Raw genomic sequence first — 19,014 nt, 5'->3', positions numbered from 1 at the left:
TTATTTTCCCTCTCTCTTACTCATTGTGACTTGAAGATCATGTGTTGGTAATGTTGGATTAATTTCTCCTTGTTTTTCCCCTTCTTGGTTTCATTGTTTATGATTTGAGAGCTTGGTTTCGTTCAAGCTTGGGGGAGGGTATTCTATCATGTTTGGTGGGATGTTGATTCATATATGCCATGAACTTGAGTATATGCATTTCCATGTTTTTCATGCTTTTGAAAAATCCAAAAAGATTTTTGTTTACATCAAGGCAAGTTTAGCAAAAATATGTTTTGTTCGTTCTTGGATTGGACATTATATCTTGTGGATTTGTTTACTCTTGAATGCCTTTCTTCCTAAGTGGTTAATGTGTGCACGATTTGAGAGTGTCATTGGTTGACTCTAAGATATTACATGCTAAGGTAGTCGGGTTAAGAACTTTTAGGAATCCATGAAGCCCTAGTTCACGGGTATGTGGTAAGATGGTGTTGCTCTCTATAGTGGATTTGACACCCTTGGTTGGTATTTGACTAGTTCTAATCCCTTGTGAGGTAACATTGTTCTAGCCTTCATCATTTTGTTGTGTGGCATATTTGGATCCTTATCTATGCATGTCTTGATCCTTGTTTTGACTTATAGCTCCCAAGATCGTGACCGAAGCACTCTAGGGGAGGAAAAGGGCACCCCTTTCTCATTTTTCTTTATCTTCTTTTTGTTTTGTTACAAATTTGATTTTCTATTTTGCATCCACATACTTGCTAACCAATTTGAGCCTTATGTTTCCCGCTCTTGTTTAAACCGCGTTACAAACCTAATGGCCTATGTTTACCAACCTTTTAGTTAGTGAAGCATTGGCATGTAAGGTTTGAGTTTTGAGAATATTGATCATAAACAAGAAGCACTTTGAGTTTTGGTTAGAGTTGAGTTTAAAAAGAAAGATGCAATTCAAGAAAATCAAATGAAGTTTCAAGAAAAAGTCGTCCATAGTTAAAAAGGAAAGGACAATGAAAAAAAATTAGAATAAAAATAAAAAAAAGAACAAAAAAAATTGGAAAAGAAACAAAAATATTAAAAATATTTTTATGGTTTTGTTTTCTTCCTTAGTTTAAGCATTGGGGACAATGCTTTGTTCAAGCTTGGGGGGATCGTTCCTTCATTTTGTATATGTTGTGTGTTGGTGTTAAATAAGCTTGGGGGAGTGGCATTTTTGGTATTTTTGTTTTAAATTTAGTGACTTCTTGAGTTGTTTTTGAGTGTCGGCCGCACTTTTTTCTTCACTTAGGAAATATCACCAAATTTCAAATTTTTACCCCGCCTTAACCCTTAGCCTTACGTTCCTACCAAAAAAAAGACCCTTAGATGCTAGTGGGTTAGGTCAAAAGAACGGTGGAGGGAGATAGACTTCAAACCTATGGAAAGAGTATGCATAGTTGAGACGTCAGGATTACCTTTTCAAAGTTTTTCATTTCTTTATCTTTTTCAGGTTCCTTTGTGGAATCTTGAGAAGCTAGCTTAAGGGTTGATTTGAAGCTAGTGGAGAGAATGTGGCCCGATTGGTTGGGGCTAGGGTGGATTGAGTCCTAAGTAGTTCTCTATGCTTAGCATGTGTTATGTTTCAATCAACCATTGACATCTTGGAACATGCATACATTTGTCCATTTAGAAAGGTTTGCATTCATTAGTACTTGTCCCTATCTTTTGTCCATACATGAGCTTGTGTTTGTTTTCTCTTTTCATGTTTCTTCTCTTTTTCCATTTGTTGCCTTGCCTTGGTTTTTGTCGAGAGTTGTGGGTTAAACCTCTTAGGAAACCCTCACGAGAGCTTACTCGTCCTCTTTGGCGACATGGGGGTTTAAAGGGTTGATGCATACGCTAAATGCATCCGTGATTCCTACGGAAGTGAGTTAGTGTACATTCTTTCTCTTTGTTTCTATTTTGTTTCTTTTGCTTTCAATAATTCCATCTTGTTCTCTTTTGCCTTAACTTTTCTCGAGGACGAGCAAAGGTTTAGCTTGGGGGAATTTGATGAGTGACATTTATGTCACTCTTAGGGAGTATTTTAAGAGCTATTTTCGTGTTTATTTTCCCTTTTATTCTCTTGTTTTCTTTTTAATAAAGTTTCTAGTTTATTTCTTAGTTTTAGTATGTTTTAAGTTAATTTCTTTATTTAATTGGTTTCTAGTTTATTTTCATATTTTATTTGCTTTCGATTTATTTTATTTCGTTCCTTTTCTTTGTTACTTTCATAGTGTTTATTAGTTTTATGTTTATTTTGTTATTTATTTGATTTTATTTACTTGTATAGTTTTATTTAATTTTTATTGGTTTAGTGTTATTTCTTTTATTTTCTATTTTATTTTATTTATTTTATTCTTTGTCCCAATCCTCTCCTCAATCTTCCTCGGGTTTGTTTGTGTGTAGGTTCGAGTTCGAGGTCCAAGGCGAATTCCCAAGACATGCTCACACACCAATCTATTGTTGCCCCTTAACCTTCACCCCACAATCACCTATCCTTCACCACACCAAATTCACAACCTATTTCCCCTGCTCCCAACTCCTCACTCACTCCACAACAACAACCAGCAGCAATGCTGCCTGGCAAAACACCAACACGAGCTACATCCACCACCAACCTCCAACCATAGTAGCACCGCCCAGCTGATGGCAACCCCAAAGCAGCCCACCAATTCACACCCACCTATAGCAGCCTTCACCTCAACACCAATCACAACCAATTGCAGCAGCCACTTCCACTCACACGCACATCACCACCAGCACCCACAAACCGCAACAACAGCAGCCTTGCACCACCGCTGCTTCCTTCCCCTGCTGCAACCACCAAACCACTATCAGCCCTCCAATTCTCCTTCACCCACTCAAATCGGCGCAGCAACAACAAAAACAACCACCCATTTCCCCTGCTCCTCCTCTGCTCCCTCTTCTCACATAAACACCGCATCTACCAACCATGACTCCGACCATCTTTGCGCAACCACCAGCCCTTCACCCACAATCAACCACCAAATTCCAACCCAATTAATAGTCACAGCCACGCACCTGAACCACCATCAACCACTAAGCCACCTGCAACAATCAGTCATCAAACCACCAATTCGCATAAGCAACGGCAAAAATCAGAGCAATCGCAAATTAATCAAGTTCGAGCAAATTGTTGAGGGTTCGGTCGAAATGCAAAAAAGTGCCTAAACAGTCAGGAACTTTTGAGGTTTTGTAATTTGAAGAGGTGTGGTCGAACTCACCCATGGTTCGACCAAACCAACCCCGTAGTTCGGCCACACCAACCCATGGTTCGACAGAACCATTTCACGAGCGTCGCACATGATATTTAATGAGATCAAACGGTTGAGATTGCAGATGAAAGATGATGTTTGATGATTACCCTTGATGATTGTTGTTGATGGTTGATTAACGGTGGTGATGTGATGAAGAGGCGCTTTAATGGAGTTCAAGCAGCCAGGAAAGTTGAAGAAGAACAATTGGAGCCTGTTGGTTTTGTGGGAATTGATTTTGGGTTTATTTTTCTTTTTCTTTTATTTATATTTCTTTCTTTTCTTTTCCCTTTTCTTATTTCTTTCTTTTATTTTTATAATTAGTTTCTAATTTTATTTTTCCTTTTTACTTTATTTTCTCTTCTTTTATTTACTTAGTATTTTATTAGCTTGGTTTATATACCCATTTTTTTGGGGGGTAATTAAAGGGGGAGAAACAATTACCATTTTTTCTATTCTCTAATTAGTTTTTAGGAGAGCTTCTCTCTCTAGGTTTAGGTTAGGATTAGAGTAGTTTAGAGAGAGAAAGTGAGGGTTTCACCATTGTTGAGCTTTGATATTGAAGAAGAAGATTGATCATCTTGTTTGTATATTTTCACATTCAATCAATGAGAATCTCTAACTCTCTCTCCTCTATTTTTATTGCTTTCTTTTGATTATTATTTTAGTTGTTGGTATTGCTTATTAATCATGTTTATTCTTGATTATTTGTTAATTAATCTTGTTATTATCATGATTAGTTAGTAATTTCCCCATTAAGGGGATGGTTGTGGTGTAGTTGGATCTTGAGCATGTTCTAGGGTTTAAATTTGATTTATTTGTGATTAAAGTCTTTATATGCTTGATATTCTTTGATCTTCTTGCATGTGCACATTGTTGGTTGATTAAAGGTGAATCTTTGCTAACAAGGAATGGAAGTTGACTTAGTTAAGGTTCATTACTATCGATTGTTATTTGATTGCACCTCCCAATATATGGTTCTAGTGTGGAAACATAGAGGCTATGTTAGGAGAAGCCGATTAACCCCGGAAGGCAGTTAGATTGGACCTTACTTCGGTATTCGAGCTTGTTTAGTTCATAATTAATTCAACTTCTATGCCTTTGTTTATGCTTGAGTGATTGCTATTCTTAGACCATTTCCCTTAATGTTTTATCTTTAGTTTTAGTTTGTTTAGACCTTTAGTTTACCTTCCTTTATCCCGGACTAGCTTAGTTGTTGGTAGCATTGGGTAGTGTTTAATCGTTCACTGTGGTTTGACCCCTCTTCTTGCCATATACTCGTATTAGGTTAGTTGAGTGTTATAAATTGTATTTGATCTAGGTGTAGTCGTTTAACGACGCGATTATTTTCCTTCATCATTTGGTCTCGTGTTTGAGAATTATGAGTCAAGATTCAAGATTAGGTATGCAAAGGTCAAGGATCCATGCCGCACAATCAAAACATGATAAAGGCTTGAAAAGTTACTAAAGGTGTCACATCCACCAAAGGAAGCAACTCCGTCTTACCACAAACCAAAAGAATCCGACTTTAAGGCCCCAAAAGGTCTAAACCTTAGAATGACCTATCCTAGAGTCAATCTCAAATACTCTCAAAGCATGCACACCAATAAAACATAGGAAAGTATACATGCAAATGCAAATTTCCGAATTGTAGAATGTCCAAAGATAAGAGCTAAATAAGAAAAAAGGAAAGAATAGCCTCAAAAATGTTTTATTTCTTATTTGAAAGAAAGAAAAGAACTAATAATCAAAATAAAGAGAGAAAAGCGCAAGAATGTAAGCAATCACAAGTAATACCCAATCGTCAAACAAGCGGTCATTTGGCAACAACGCCAATGACCCCAAACACGCTAGGTGTTACAAAGCAAATATCCTAGAACCATTTGACTCATTCTAAAGCTAATCCTAAACTAAGCAACCAAGAGAAGGGGGTTGCATAGAAGGCATGGAGTACAACACGTTAGCAATAGAATCAAGCTTGGCATGAATGGTTGACATATCAAAAGTAGAAGGAGTGGGAGAGGCGGAAAGACACTAGTACATAACAGACTTTATGTAACATGTAATTGGTAACACTTCTTGAAATGCAAAATATTAGATTAATAAGTATCACTTTGGTAATACTTTATTAGAATGTAACACTCATTATAACACTTTTACCATAGGTATCACTCCATAGTAACACTTTTAAGATAAGTAACATTTTACGGTAACACTAAGAGGTTTACATTATTTTAAGGTGATTAAACATTTATAATAAATTAAAAGTTAGTGTTAACCCCCAAATTTAATTACCAATTTATTGTATAGTTTTAGGATTACCGCCAAACTAATTAAAAAAAAAAAAATTAGGCCTTCATTAGATTTAACCGCCCGAAATTAAGGAAACTTTTAAAAAAATATTCTCTCAATCAATCCTAGGTTCAATTTCATTCCTCAGTATAGAAACTTCGTTCTTCCATTATCACAAAAAACCCGATCTCGCAATTCAAGTTCAATTCGCAAATTACATCACAAAATCAGTCGTCAATTCGATCATCATCTGGGCCCGGGGTTCCATCAACTTGCTCTTCCAATAAGGTATATTAGTTATATTTTTAGTGGATTTTTTTATTTTTAGGTTATGTAATCATTCAATTTAATGTGAATTAGCATCACAATCTAGTTATAGGGTTGGTTTTGATTGGATTCTATATTATTGCAATTGAAATTGCACCTGGTGTTATTCATGGTTTCACGCAAATTAATTTCTTTTATTTTATTTTATTTTTTTTGTATTTGTATATGTATATTAACGAATTTTCTGAGACATACGCTGTTTTTTTTTTAATCAATGTTCTCATTAGTTATGTGGCTTGTAACATTCTTTTGATTTTATATGTATGCATGTATATATGTTTGGCTTGGTGTGATGTGATGTGCAATCAAATGATTATAAAATCTGAAGATGTAGTTATTGAAATTAGCTTGGGGTAATTGGCCCTTAATTCTGATAGTTATTATGCTAGTAGTTAGTTTTCAGTCATTATAAAAGCTAGTTTAGAATATGGATTAATAAAATTAGGTTAGATAGTTTCATTTGATTTAGTCAGTTTTAAATTTTCTTTCCTTAATCAATAATCAAAGCATGAAAGGGCTTGCCTAGGTCCTTGATTAAATATGTTAACTAATGAGAGTGGGGCAGCAGCTTGTCTTTAAATTATCTTCTTGAAATAATATGGTAGAAAGTTTCTTAGATAAAACAATACACAAGATGCATACTCCTCAAGCAGAACAATACTTCAGAGATTTGGCATATTCTTCTGGTCCTGTGTTTTGTGGATATCGATAAAGGGGAAGGTGGTTTAAAATGCTCTTTCCCTTTGTCGCTGTTAGGTGGTTGGTTTTTACCATTGAATTTCGCTATTAAATTCTTGGAGTTCCCATTCTCCTCTGTTTTATTACCCTTCCCTAATGTGGAACTTGCCCTTTACCTCTTTATCCTCTACCCATCTTCTCTACTTTTCATCTTCCATTCTCACTCCATAGTCCAAACCCATTCATCCCTGAAACTTTGGTGAAGATCTGACAGATTGTGTAAGCTTACCTAGAACTATGAGCAGAAGTGTATACCTCTGCCTTGTGTAAAAAAAAAAAAAAAAAAAAGCGATTTGCACTTTTTAGATGATAGTAACCTAAAGACAGGGATAACGTTTCCTTAATTAAGCTGTTTTCTTCTCTGAAGTATAGTAGTCTTCTAATCTAAGCATACATTTGGACCTACTTGTTTGATTGTTATTGTTATCATATATACAAGGTTGAATTTATGGGCGTTTATTTCCATGGATATTCTCATTCCTTTTACTAAATGTTAAAATTATATGCCAATATATATTTTAAATCTTTAAATTCACTATGTTTAAATTTTGATAAAGAAGACGAAATGAGTAGTTGGACCAACTTCTTACAATCTAGTCATGAGTATGCGAAAGGTGTAGAGGATTATTTAGATAAAGCGTTCTCTACACGAGCAATTGGAGATCAAATTACTTGCCCGTGTAAGGCGTGCTATCACCGCTTTTGGCATCGTAAAGAGACAGTGTTCAATCATTTGATTGCAAACGGGATCGAGCCTGACACTGAAGGATGGCATTGCTATGAAAAGGGCATGTCAACAACATCAAATACTAAAAAGGATGTTGAAGACATGCATGACGATATTGAACGTCTGATATATGATGTTCATAGAGATGTGGTAGAAAGGTATGAAGGTGTTGGAGATGAGCCCAATGATGAGGCTAAGAATTTTTATAAGTTAGTTGAAGATGGAAAACAAGAGTTATATCCTGGGAGCAAAAAATTTTCAAAGCTATCATTTCTTATTCGTTTTTACCTTTTGAAGTGTACTCATGGGTTAACTAATATAGCAATTTCAGAGTTTTTAGAGCTTTTTCGAGAAGTGTTACCAGATGCATCCAATTTGCCTAACTCTTTTAATGAGGCAAAGAAATTGATAAAAGATCTGGGTCTCATTATGACAAGATTGATGCATGTCGTAATGATTGTATGCTATATTGGAAGGAGCATGAAGCTGCCACGTCTTGCTATGTTTGTCATGCTCCAAGGTGGAAAGAAACACAGACTGAATCCCAGGAAGATATTAGCAATCAACCATCTAAGAAAGTGCATCAAGTCCCTGAAAAAGTTCTTTGGCATTTCCCTCTTAAACCAAGGCTTCAAAGGTTGTACATGTGTTCAGAAACAACAAAGCTAATGAGGTGGAACGATGAAGAAAGAAATAAGGATGAGTTATTGAGGCATCCTGCAGATGGTGAGGCATGGAAAGAGTTTAACCAAAAGTACCCAGATTATGCTACTGAGGCACGTAATGTTCATTTGGGCCTTGCAAGTGACAAATTCAATCCATTTCGAACTATGAGCACACAACATAGTACATGGCCTGTTGTTCTAATTAATTATAACTTACCACCATGGTTGTGCATGAAGCCAGAATTCTTGATGCTATCTCTCCTTATTCCCGGGCCCACCTCTCCTGGAAATGATATTGATGTCTATCTTCAACCATTGGTTCAAGAACTCAAAGATTTGTGGGAGTATGGGTTGGACACCTATGATGCGGAGAAACGTCAAACATTTAAGATGCATGCAGCTTTACAATCAACGACCAGCGACTTTCCAGGTTATGCTATGTTATCAGGTTGGAGCACTAAAGGGAAGTTTGCATGGCCTTATTGTCACTACGAGACTAATCATCATCACTTGAGTAATAGTAATAAATCCTATTATTGGGATCATCGTCGATGGTTAGATGAAAATCATCCTTGGCGGCATGATATGGTGTCTTTTAATGGGGAAAAGGAAGAGAGGACAGCTCCAGATCCTTTAACAGGGGATCAAATTTCAAGCTTGTTAGAAAACTGGGAAAACAAGTTTGGAAAGTTACAACCAAATAAGAAATATGTAGATTATCCTTGGAGAAAGTCCTCTGTCTTCCACACTTTGCCTTATTGGAAAGATTGTGGGTGTTGTCATCATTTGGATGTCATGCACATTGGAAAAAACGTTTTTGATAATGTGCTCGCAACTTTGTTAGACATACCTTGAAAGTCAAAAGATCACCATAAGGCACAATTAGATCTGCAAGAAATGGGTATAAGAGGAGAACTACATCCTGTGATGCAGATGACGAGCGATATGTTTTGTTTCCCAAAGCTTCATTCTCAATGACGAAGGAAGAGAAAAGCATATTTTGTAGTGTTTTAAAGAAGGAAAAGTCGCCCCAAGGTTGTGCATCAAATATTGCAAGGTGTGTACAAGTCAAGGAGGGGAAAATATCAGGGTACAAGAGTCATGATGCTCATATAATAATTCAACACTTGCTTCCGCCAGAAATTACGAAAACTTTACTAAAGCATGTTGCTGGCTTTTTTAAGGAAATATGCAAGAGAGTCATCAATCCGAAAGATTTGGATCGCCTTCAAGCAGGAATTGTTGAGACTCTTTGTGAACTAGAAATAATATTTCCACCCTCTTTTTTTGACATAATGATTCACTTACCGATTCATTTGGTTGATGAAATCAAGCGTGGTGGACCGGTGTGTGATTGGTGGATGTACCATATAGAAAGGTACCTCGGAAAGTTAAAATCATATGTTAAAAACCGATGTCGCCCCAAGGCTTCTATAGCAGAAGGTTATTTGGATGAAGAGTGCTTGATATTTTGCTCTAGATATTTGAATGCTAGTGTAAAGAAGCGATCTAAGTGGTTTAACAAAAGTCAAGAGAAAACTGATGAATTTGATGAAGAATCACCTTTATTCCCTAAGGCAGGTTATCCTCTTGGGAGGAAAAAGAAAGGGAAGAAGAAAGGGAAGGCATACACTCTTGATTCAGACACAATGGCTCTAGCACATCGTTATGTGTTGTTTAATTGTCAAGATGACCAAGTTGAGAATTACATCAAGTGAGTAATTTTTTCAATATCTTATCCATTGTGTTTAAATTTTTATTGTTTTATTACCTTACTTATATGGCTAATACTATGAAGGGAACATGAAGAGTTTGTGAAGAAGAAGTCTAGAGACAAACGAAAAAGAAGGTGGAAAGAGGCACAGGAGCATAGCAATGAATTTATGGTTTGGTTTAGAGAAAAGGTTGTGGTGGATAATGTCCCGGATCATATTAAGTGGCTATCAAAAGGTCCTTCTACTATTAAAATGAGGTACACCGGATATTTTTGTAATGGATATAAGTTCTACACTAGAGATCATGATGAAAGGTGTAAAACTCAAAATAGCGGAGTCTCTTTAACCGCTTTGACTCGAAGCTTCGCAAGTAGCAAGGATCACAATCCTGTTCTTGGTAATTTCACATATTGGGGCTATAAAATCGATAATTGAGGTCGATTATTGGAGTGCATTTAGTGTTGTGTTGTTTGAGTGTGATTGGTTCCATGTGGAAGTAGATGATTATGGACTCACTTGGGTTAACTTTAAGAAATTGTGTTCTAAAGATGATCCTTTTGTCTTGGCATCACAAGTGCATCAAGTGTTCTACACTCAAGACAGCCTTGAAGACGATTGGCGTTATGTGCACAGAAATTTGCCAAGAGACTTTTTTTATGTCGAGGGACAATCTGAACACACATATATGAATGAAGTTCGTGAACCCGCAGAGAATGTAATTCTGGCTACAGATAATGATGTACACCAAAGTTGGTGTAGAGAAGCTGCTTATGACAAAGTTGAGGTGCCTGTTGACCGTGAAATGAGAGATCATAATCACGAAGAAAGTTCCGATATAGATGACACTGATTGGGATTGGATGGAACCGTCAAAGTGACATGCATGTTTAAAGCTTTTTTTTTTTATGTATAATAATTGTACTTCTTTTGAACTTATTATTTGGATTTGACAAACTATTATTGAAGTGTTCTATTTTTCTATTTGAACTTGTTTTCTTATGAAATTGATAAGTTAATTGTTAAATTTAGTGTTGTGCTACAGAATTTACTCTAACCTTTATTTAAATACTTTAAATTTATTTGAGGTTTGATATGATAGTGACAGTATTTACATTTGACAGTTTTGAGCTGTGTGGTATCTTGGTGCTCGGTGCTTTTAGGTGCTTTTTCTGTGCTCAAGTGCTCAGGTGATATGACCCACTCTTTCTGTGCTCATTCTATGTTGTTTCTGTGCTCAAGTGCTTTTTTCAGGTTATGTATGTGCATATTGGCTTTCATATTTTTTTGTTTATGTATATCAGCTACATATCACAGTTATTATAATTTTTTTGGACCAAGTGGTCTTCAGCTATATGCCTTGAGCTACTACAGTCTGTATTCTTGACTTATTACCTAGTTTTCTCTGTGATTTAAATGTATTATAGTGAGGTTGATAATGATTATACAGGGCAGGTTGCAACCAATTCAAGGCTCAGAAACATTTGTCACTCTATGAACTTGATCTTGGTCCTACCATGTCTCAGTAATCAGAACCATGATTTAACATAGTACCAATCACTCAACTTGTTTTCTTACGAAATTTAATCTTGCTAGCAGTCTAAGTCTGAGTATTAGCAAGATTAATATGTACCTCAGACTATTAGTTGATCAAAGTTGAGTATAAGGTGATCATAGTATTATGTACACTGAAATTTGCATTGCATTGCTCTTTCTGATAAATAATATGATTTTATACAATTAGGTGCTCATGTGCTTTTTTTGTGCTCAAGTGCTCAGGTGATATGCATGCTCTTTATGTTCTCAAGTGCTTTTATTAATAATTGTAAGTAATTGTGTTATTTTTATTACCTTTGACTCAGTCTTGGGTCAGTCAGGTGAATATAAAGTCAGGGATGATAGTCCTATGCTCTAAATCCAAACTGATATGAGCTGAATTTTTACTTTGCTTGATCTGATTAGCTACGAGGGAAAGTTCATATATGACTAGCTAACTGATTAGCTAACTAATATTGACTTCACATAAGAAACTGAGCACAGAAACTGAGAAACTCAGCACCTAACTACAAATTCGAGCACCTGAGAAACTGAGCACAGAAAGAGCAACTCAGCACATGACTTCACATAAGAACTAGGACATACAGGCCAACTAACCACCATAAGAATTCAGACTATTATTTAGCGAGATTTATTTACCTCAGACTCGGCTTTATTAAAATTGATATTAATCTGAGGTAAAGTAATCTTGCTAATACTCAAGTATAGCCAACTATATGCAAGGACTCAGCCTAAACCGGATGTTCGCTTCACTTATGCTAGAAGGATCAGGAAATAACCAGAAGTTAGAAGTTGTTGATCTGTCAGGTGGTTAAATTCAGTTTTGGGGAGAAGGGTAGATTGGTAATCTCAGGGAAAGTTTGTTAGGAGTTTGTTATCGTAGGCTGGCATGCCTAGGGAGTGCTTAAGTTTGTTTATGGCTTAATTTTGGGGTATTAATAGGGAATGAGGGAAAGGGGAATGTATCAAACAAATTAATTAAGAAAGTTGTTTTAGGAGAGCTCCTTCCTCTCAAAATAAGGTTTTATTGTTGGATACTCTGTTCAATAATACTACTAACATTCCCTTGATTGCCTCTGTTTCTGTCATTTATAGCTTGCTTCCTCACTGATCTTTTACTATTCTGTAGCACTATAATCACGCAATGCAATACATTGAATCTATATTAGGAATAGGAGGATAGTGCTCATATATGACTAGCTAACTGATATTGCATGCATTAAGTTCAAACTAAAGGTTTTCTCCCTACATGGATCAGATGCAGACATTAAGTCACAAATCTATGCATTGACTTTTGTTCTGCTGAATTATGCATGCATGTCATAGGACCTAAGCTGGTCACTTTCACTAAATAGGATACGGGTTTAACAACTTATTACCTTTGTTAAGTAGATAATAATGATCCCACCTGACTATAGATTCGAGCACCTGAGAAACTGAGAACAGAAAGAGCAACTCACCACCTGACTTCACATAAGAACTAGGACATACAGGCCTCACAAAATTGCAAAGAATTAACAGTTTCAATGAAATTCATTCTTTTTATACCCTTATTCTGAAGGCAACATCTTTGTTAAACACCTAATACGAAGGACAGTTTTGTGAGAGATTACTAAATGTAGCTCATTGTACTATTAAGTACATTAACCTTACTCAAGGAACAATAAAATATGCTTTTTCTGGTGAACTTCATAACATTGTTGCATTCTTAATACGAAGTATATATGTGATTGCATTTCCTGCATTCAAAGAAGCAGTACGAATTATATACATATAATTGACTAGCAGCAGAATTCTGAATTTTGTGTCACTTGTGCTGACTGCTGAGTTTTTGTTCTGGTGGAATTTCAAACTAAGATGAATTCATAAGTAAAAAAATTGTTCTAAAAAAATTCTGTAGACATTGTACAAACCTCTAAACTGACTACCATGTGTCTTCTTTGTAGGAAGAAAGATTTAGATGGTAGAATATGAGAAACTTAGACAAAAAAATATAGAACAAAATAGAATCAGGATGAAGGATTTAGGGGTTACATCCATGGCTTATGAAATGAAACGGTCGATGAAGGGATCGAAACAAACAAAAAAAATGAAGAAGGTGACTAAAGATACTGACGAGTATACACCTGATGAAGAGGGTGAACTGAACCACTCAAGTGAAGAGGATGAAAATGAGATAAGGAAAAATGCTGTAAGCTTCTCGTTCAAAGAAGGTGGTAATTTTTTTTTTACAACTTAATTTTGTGAATCATAATTGTTCAAAAATCATGTAATACTTTTTTAATGATTCTCGTGAATACTTAATTTCAGGTTGTGGCATTGAGAGGGAAGATAACCACAAACAATAAGGACACGACATGTGTCTCTTCAGTACCAATGGCTAATCAAATTAAGATGCATCTTCAAGACACCGAGAGACAACACTCAAATCAAGGGTTACAAGGGAGATATTCAACACAAAGAAAAATCCAATTGGGCAAGTCTACTTCACAGAAAAAATCAGCAGTCCATAATCAGCAAGAGAAAAAGGTTGGGATTAGGAATGGTATCCAAACTAAGATAGGGCAGAGTAAGACAGTGGTTGCCCCTAGTTCACTAAGTGCTTATAGGCAAATGCAAACACAATTACGCAAAAAAGAGAGGAGAGCAAAACAAAGTGATTTATTACTACGACTACAACTACGACCTATTAACATGACTAGTTCACAGCCTGTTAACATGGCTAGTTCAGATTGGCATTTAGGGAGTTCACAAGCACAAAGATTTTCACAACCGCAAAGATTTGGACATGACTTACAGGAAGATTATGAGAATCATATGGGTTCAAATGAACGCATTTTGGAACAATATGACGATGAAGAAGATGCTTTTAGTGAGGATTTGAGTACTCTTACCCCTGAGGAGCTAGAAATAATGCAAGATGTACCACTAATGAATCAAGAGCAAGAAAGTGAACAAATAGGTAATGATCACTATCATTCCGTTCTAAATATTTTAATATAGATATGTTAAGAGCAATATATGATTTTAATGACTTTGTCGAGTTAATATTCATGTAGCACCTCCAAAAAGTAAGCGAACTAGAGGACCAACTATGTGTAAAGATGTCCATGAATGGACATTAGAGGAGCGTAAGCCTATTGTTCTTAATGAAATGGGAAAGCCTATTGGTCCCGATGATAAGACTGTGAATACATTTACAAGATTCTTAGGGACTTTATCTCATAATTCTTCTCTAGCACCGTTGAACAAGATTAGTTGACATTATGTTCCAGACAAGGAACAAATTTGGAGTTACGTGAAGGTATGCACATTTTTTTTTAATGGTGTGATTTGATTAGTTTATGGGGTATTATATGTCAAGTGGCTGACGTAATTTATTGCTCCCTAATTTGTTGTTTAATATTTTACTTAATAAAGAAGAAATACATAATCTTGGAAAAAGATAAAGATTGTGTTTTGTCATCCGTGGGAAGGCTATGGCGTAGATATAAATGTAGTGTAAAGGTAACACACTTTACTCTATACGACAATGATGGTGATAGGTCGGAAAATCCACCTAATACAATTCCAGAAGCACATTTCAAAGAGTTGCTAGAATTTTGGAATTTGGAACCATCCAGGTAAAGTTATGTTGTTTGTTTCCATTTATATTACAATTGTTTATTTCTTTCTCAAATTGAAATGTGTTAAACTATGAACCGTGTGTTATGCATGCATGCAGGAAGACAGGCAAAAGAAAAGGGAAATAAGTATAGATAAAAAAGATAGGCACACCATGGGTCCTATGACTTTAGCGAGGAAACAACATAAATTGGTATATTTTTATACCATTTTTCCTTCTATATCTTTCTCACTATGATGATCATGTAAACAATATTCATTCAGTTCTTATTTGGATGTGTTTTTTTTTTCTAGCAACAACTAGATGTTGAAAAAAAGCCAACATCCTTGGCACTCATGTACAAAGAAAGTCGTAAAAGGAAAGCAGACAAGAAATACAAAACATCTTATGATCTCACCTAAAGTAACATTGTAAGTCCTGTTGTCTGCATATTTTTTTTAATATGATTATTTTTCTCAAATTAGTTGTTTGATTGTTATATTTCCATTATAGGACAAGATGGAGGAGGTACAAATTCAAAGTGAAATTGATGGAGATGTTGCATACTATGAAGTAATGAATAAACCAAATAACTTTGGCCATAGAAAAAAGCAACCAGGAATATGTTCACTAAGGGGAAAGAGCAACAATTCAATAATTCCCGATGAGTTCTTAAAGCCCTATAAAGACCAAATTGTGAAAGAAACTGTAGCAGAATTAATGAAGACGCTCAAGCAAATTGATCCTGAAGTGTTGGATACTTTGACTCGATCACTTGAAAATGTGTCATCCAATCCAGAACTTACAGATCATATTCCCATTGTAAACTCTAATGAGCAACAACAAAATGAGGTAAGTTAATGTATAATCTTTTAAATAGAACAAACCCTTATTATTTAATTATTTAATTTTTGTTGCAGTTTTTTTATACATGATGCTTTCACACATAGAATTAAACGGATGAAGATGAAAAATTGGGATAGCAATTGATGATCAACAAGAACTTTCTTTTACTGCTTTTTTGCTACTGCTACCGCTATTTTGCTGCTGTTTCGAGCTATTTTGCTGCTAATTTGATCTGTTTTGGTGCTGTTTCGAGCTATTTTGTTGCTACTGTTGTCTCTGTTACTGTTTGCTGTTGTTTTCAGCTGTTTTGATGCTGTTTTCAGCTGTTTTGCTGTTGTTTTGAGCTGTTTTGCTACTGTTATGAGCTATTTTGCTGCTGTTTTGCTGCTACTGCTGTCTCTGTTGCTGTTTTGCCGCTGTTTTAGCTGTTTTGCTGTTGTTTTGCTGCTGATTCTTGCTCATTCGGTTGCCAACTCATGTCTACTACTGCTGGTTGCTGCCAATTCATGTCTGCTATTGCTGAAAGCTTCCACTACTGTCTACTAGTAGCTGCTGCTAAAGATTGCTGATGACATTTGCCGTTCTGCTAGCTAGCTAGCTGTGTAGCCACTGCTATACGCTGTTATTATTAATGTTTTTTTATTGTTATCGTTGTCTTTTTTCAAATTTGGAAGTTTTTTTATTTTTCCTTACTTTTTCCAAGCTAGAGATCGAACTTAATATTCTCTGTGTTTGGATTATTATATTGTTTGCCCAAACATTTAAATTGGTGTTTATGGATTTTTTTGTGAGAATTATGAAGGTATTTCAATCCAAATTGTTTTCTATTATGTGTTGATTATTACTTATTCATATAGTTGTTGTACATATAATTTATGTTTTCTTATATTTTTTAAAAAATATAATAATAATAATAATAATAATAATAATAATAATAATAAATAATAATAATAATAATAATAATAATAATAATAATAATAATAATAATAATAATAATAATAATAATAATAATAATAATAATAATAATAATAATAATAATAATAACAATAACAACAACAACAACAACAACAACAACAACAACAACAACAACAACAACAACAACAACAACAACAACAACAACAACAACAACAACAACAACAATAATAATAATAATAATAATAATAAATGTTACCTATTAATCTATAAAATGTTACAATACTTTGTAAAAAGTGATACATAATGTCGAAAAAGTGCTACTATATGTCAAAACATGATTGAAAAATGTTACCTAATAATCAACAAAGTGTTACATTAGTTCGAAAAAGTGATACATAATGTCGGATAAAGGGATACTATATGATTGAAAAATGTTACTAAAGATATGTAAGTGTTACATAAAAAATAAATAGTAACACTTTGGAAATGATACTAATAATGTTAAAAGTGATACATAAAAGGGTTTATAATAACACTTTTAAAAGTGTTACCTAATGTTACCCAAAGTGTTACATAAGACCTTAGGTAACATTGGCGGATGTATCACCCAATAAAGTGTTACCTATTGTCTATAATAACACTTTTACCACTTTGTGTAACACTTTTAGGGTGTTACTTAAGGTTAATTATATACTAGTGAGAATAGGTGTACCTCCCGGTTCAACTGGGGGAAGAGAATGAGCATACGATGAACAAGAATTAGTTGAGCGACCTCTCGTACAATTTGTCCTTCGTCGAATAGAAGGGTTAATATCTCGCACTGGGGGACTCCAAGACAAGGAATCTCTCTCCTCGGGCTGGGTAGTTTCCTCCTTGCATGGGATAAGGAACCATTCCCTAAACCGAGAAACTTTCTAAATGAAAACATCATCCTTCCTGGTTCGATCGAGAAACTTTTGATTCACAAGGGCGAAGATGTTGAGGAAATGAGAGGGAGACTTTTCTTGAGGATCGATAATCGGGAGAAGCTTATCTAACAAAGTATTGTAGTCATCATTGATGCAAAGAGCAAGGATAGCAATCATCCCACCTAATTGGATGCACCCCAATAGGCAAACTCCATCACGTAAATCCAAGAATCGAGTGGTCAAATGCTCCGTGAAATCCACCGACTCAATCTGAAAGTCGTTTTAGTCGACTATCCACAACCAACAAAGCTCCTCACGGGAGATAGCTCCCAAAGAGTCCTTGGAGCAAAGACCGTACGTGAGGATTCGGTTGAAATACCGTATAACCGGATGAATCATGGAAGCGGACTTGGAAGTTTGAGGGTCATACTTTCCTTCCTCCGAGATACTCCTCCATCAATGTTGCTCATCATATCCATGATCACTTGCCATTCTACTATGTGCCTGATAGATACAATGATACGCATCCTAAACCCAAGGAAACTTGAAATATGAACATAGTTGAGCATCCATCAATGAGTGATCAATGTTGAAGAGTTGGAAAGTCAAAATATTTGAGTAATTTAGACCCGGTTCTTGGACAACTTCAAGAGAAGAAAGGAAATCATAAGTTACCCTAGCATAAGTAGGGGCACTTAAATCCAAAAACTCTAAAAGATCAAGGCCCTTCGAAAGTAGGCGAACATACTCATCTACCCCTATAAACTTGGTTGTTGCTTGATCGTATAATCTCGTTGGTCTAAGCTTCCTCTTGGATAGACGCTTGAAACAATCTCAATGTGATTCTTTTGAAAATTCAATGCCATAAGTTTCTTCAACCTCGGGTGGAGGTGGAACAACATGCCTAGGCTTGCTTGAACTTGACCTAGCTCGCTTCTTATGACGGAGTGTGGCCATCTACATAGTTTCAAGACTTAGCATAAGTAATTGCCCAAGAATCAAGCACAAAATGAAATTATCTCACAATTGAAGCAAGAGATGGTAACAAATGAACAATGCCATTAATATAAGATCATGAATTTGAAACAAATAAGCATGGATTAAAGGCAAAATTGAACATAAGTGACCAAATCATGAGTCAAATTGAGCAAAATAATCTCAAGCATTGAATTGTCAAAGATATAAAACCATCATAAAGAATACCTATGAGAGAGAAAATAGCCAACAATGGTTATTCAAGAATTCAATCAAAGTTTACACATTTATCATGAAGAAGCTTCAATTCAACACTCAATGATATCATTTAACACAAATTTCAAGTGAATAGAACTAACCAAAGAGTTCCACCATGAAAGCAAAACAAGGGTCTCAAGCTTAAACAAAGAGGAAGAAGATGACTAGAAAATAAGAAACCATACCTCAATGAAGCCTTGAAATGCTTGTAAAATGCCC

The 19,014-nt window shown here is 35.3% G+C and overlaps 1 protein-coding gene and 1 long non-coding RNA gene across 2 annotated transcripts; both read left to right on the top strand.

Annotated features, from left to right (window-relative positions):
• The first annotated feature begins 13,917 nt into the window (after positions 1 to 13,917).
• LOC145585039 (uncharacterized) lies at positions 13,918 to 14,587 on the top strand. The gene is made up of 2 exons (XM_081641793.1): positions 13,918 to 14,251; positions 14,349 to 14,587. Exons 1-2 carry the CDS (start codon positions 13,984 to 13,986, stop codon positions 14,549 to 14,551), a joined length of 471 nt encoding a protein of 156 aa, XP_081497919.1. The 5' UTR covers positions 13,918 to 13,983; the 3' UTR covers positions 14,552 to 14,587.
• A 464-nt stretch (positions 14,588 to 15,051) lies between these two features.
• LOC145585031 (uncharacterized) lies at positions 15,052 to 15,761 on the top strand. The gene is made up of 3 exons (XR_014100523.1): positions 15,052 to 15,106; positions 15,208 to 15,324; positions 15,407 to 15,761. It is a non-coding gene; the product is annotated as an uncharacterized LOC145585031 (long non-coding RNA).
• The last annotated feature ends 3,253 nt before the right edge of the window (positions 15,762 to 19,014 follow it).

The sequence above is a fragment of the Chenopodium album genome, chromosome 2 (assembly GCF_948465745.1).
Source record: "Chenopodium album chromosome 2, dcCheAlbu1.1, whole genome shotgun sequence".
In the NCBI taxonomy this organism is placed as follows: domain Eukaryota; kingdom Viridiplantae; phylum Streptophyta; class Magnoliopsida; order Caryophyllales; family Amaranthaceae; genus Chenopodium; species Chenopodium album.
This window is presented reverse-complemented; position numbering and strand designations above follow the sequence as displayed.

What these genes read in the sequence shown, in the direction of transcription:
- LOC145585039 (XM_081641793.1), top strand. Translation starts at nt 13,984, where the DNA reads ATGACTAGTTCACAGCCTGTTAACATGGCTAGTTCAGATTGGCATTTA. An exon ending in GCAAGAAAGTGAACAAATAG is followed by an intron (nt 14,252 to 14,348) that starts GTAATGATCACT and finishes ATATTCATGTAG; the next exon opens with CACCTCCAAAAAGTAAGCGA.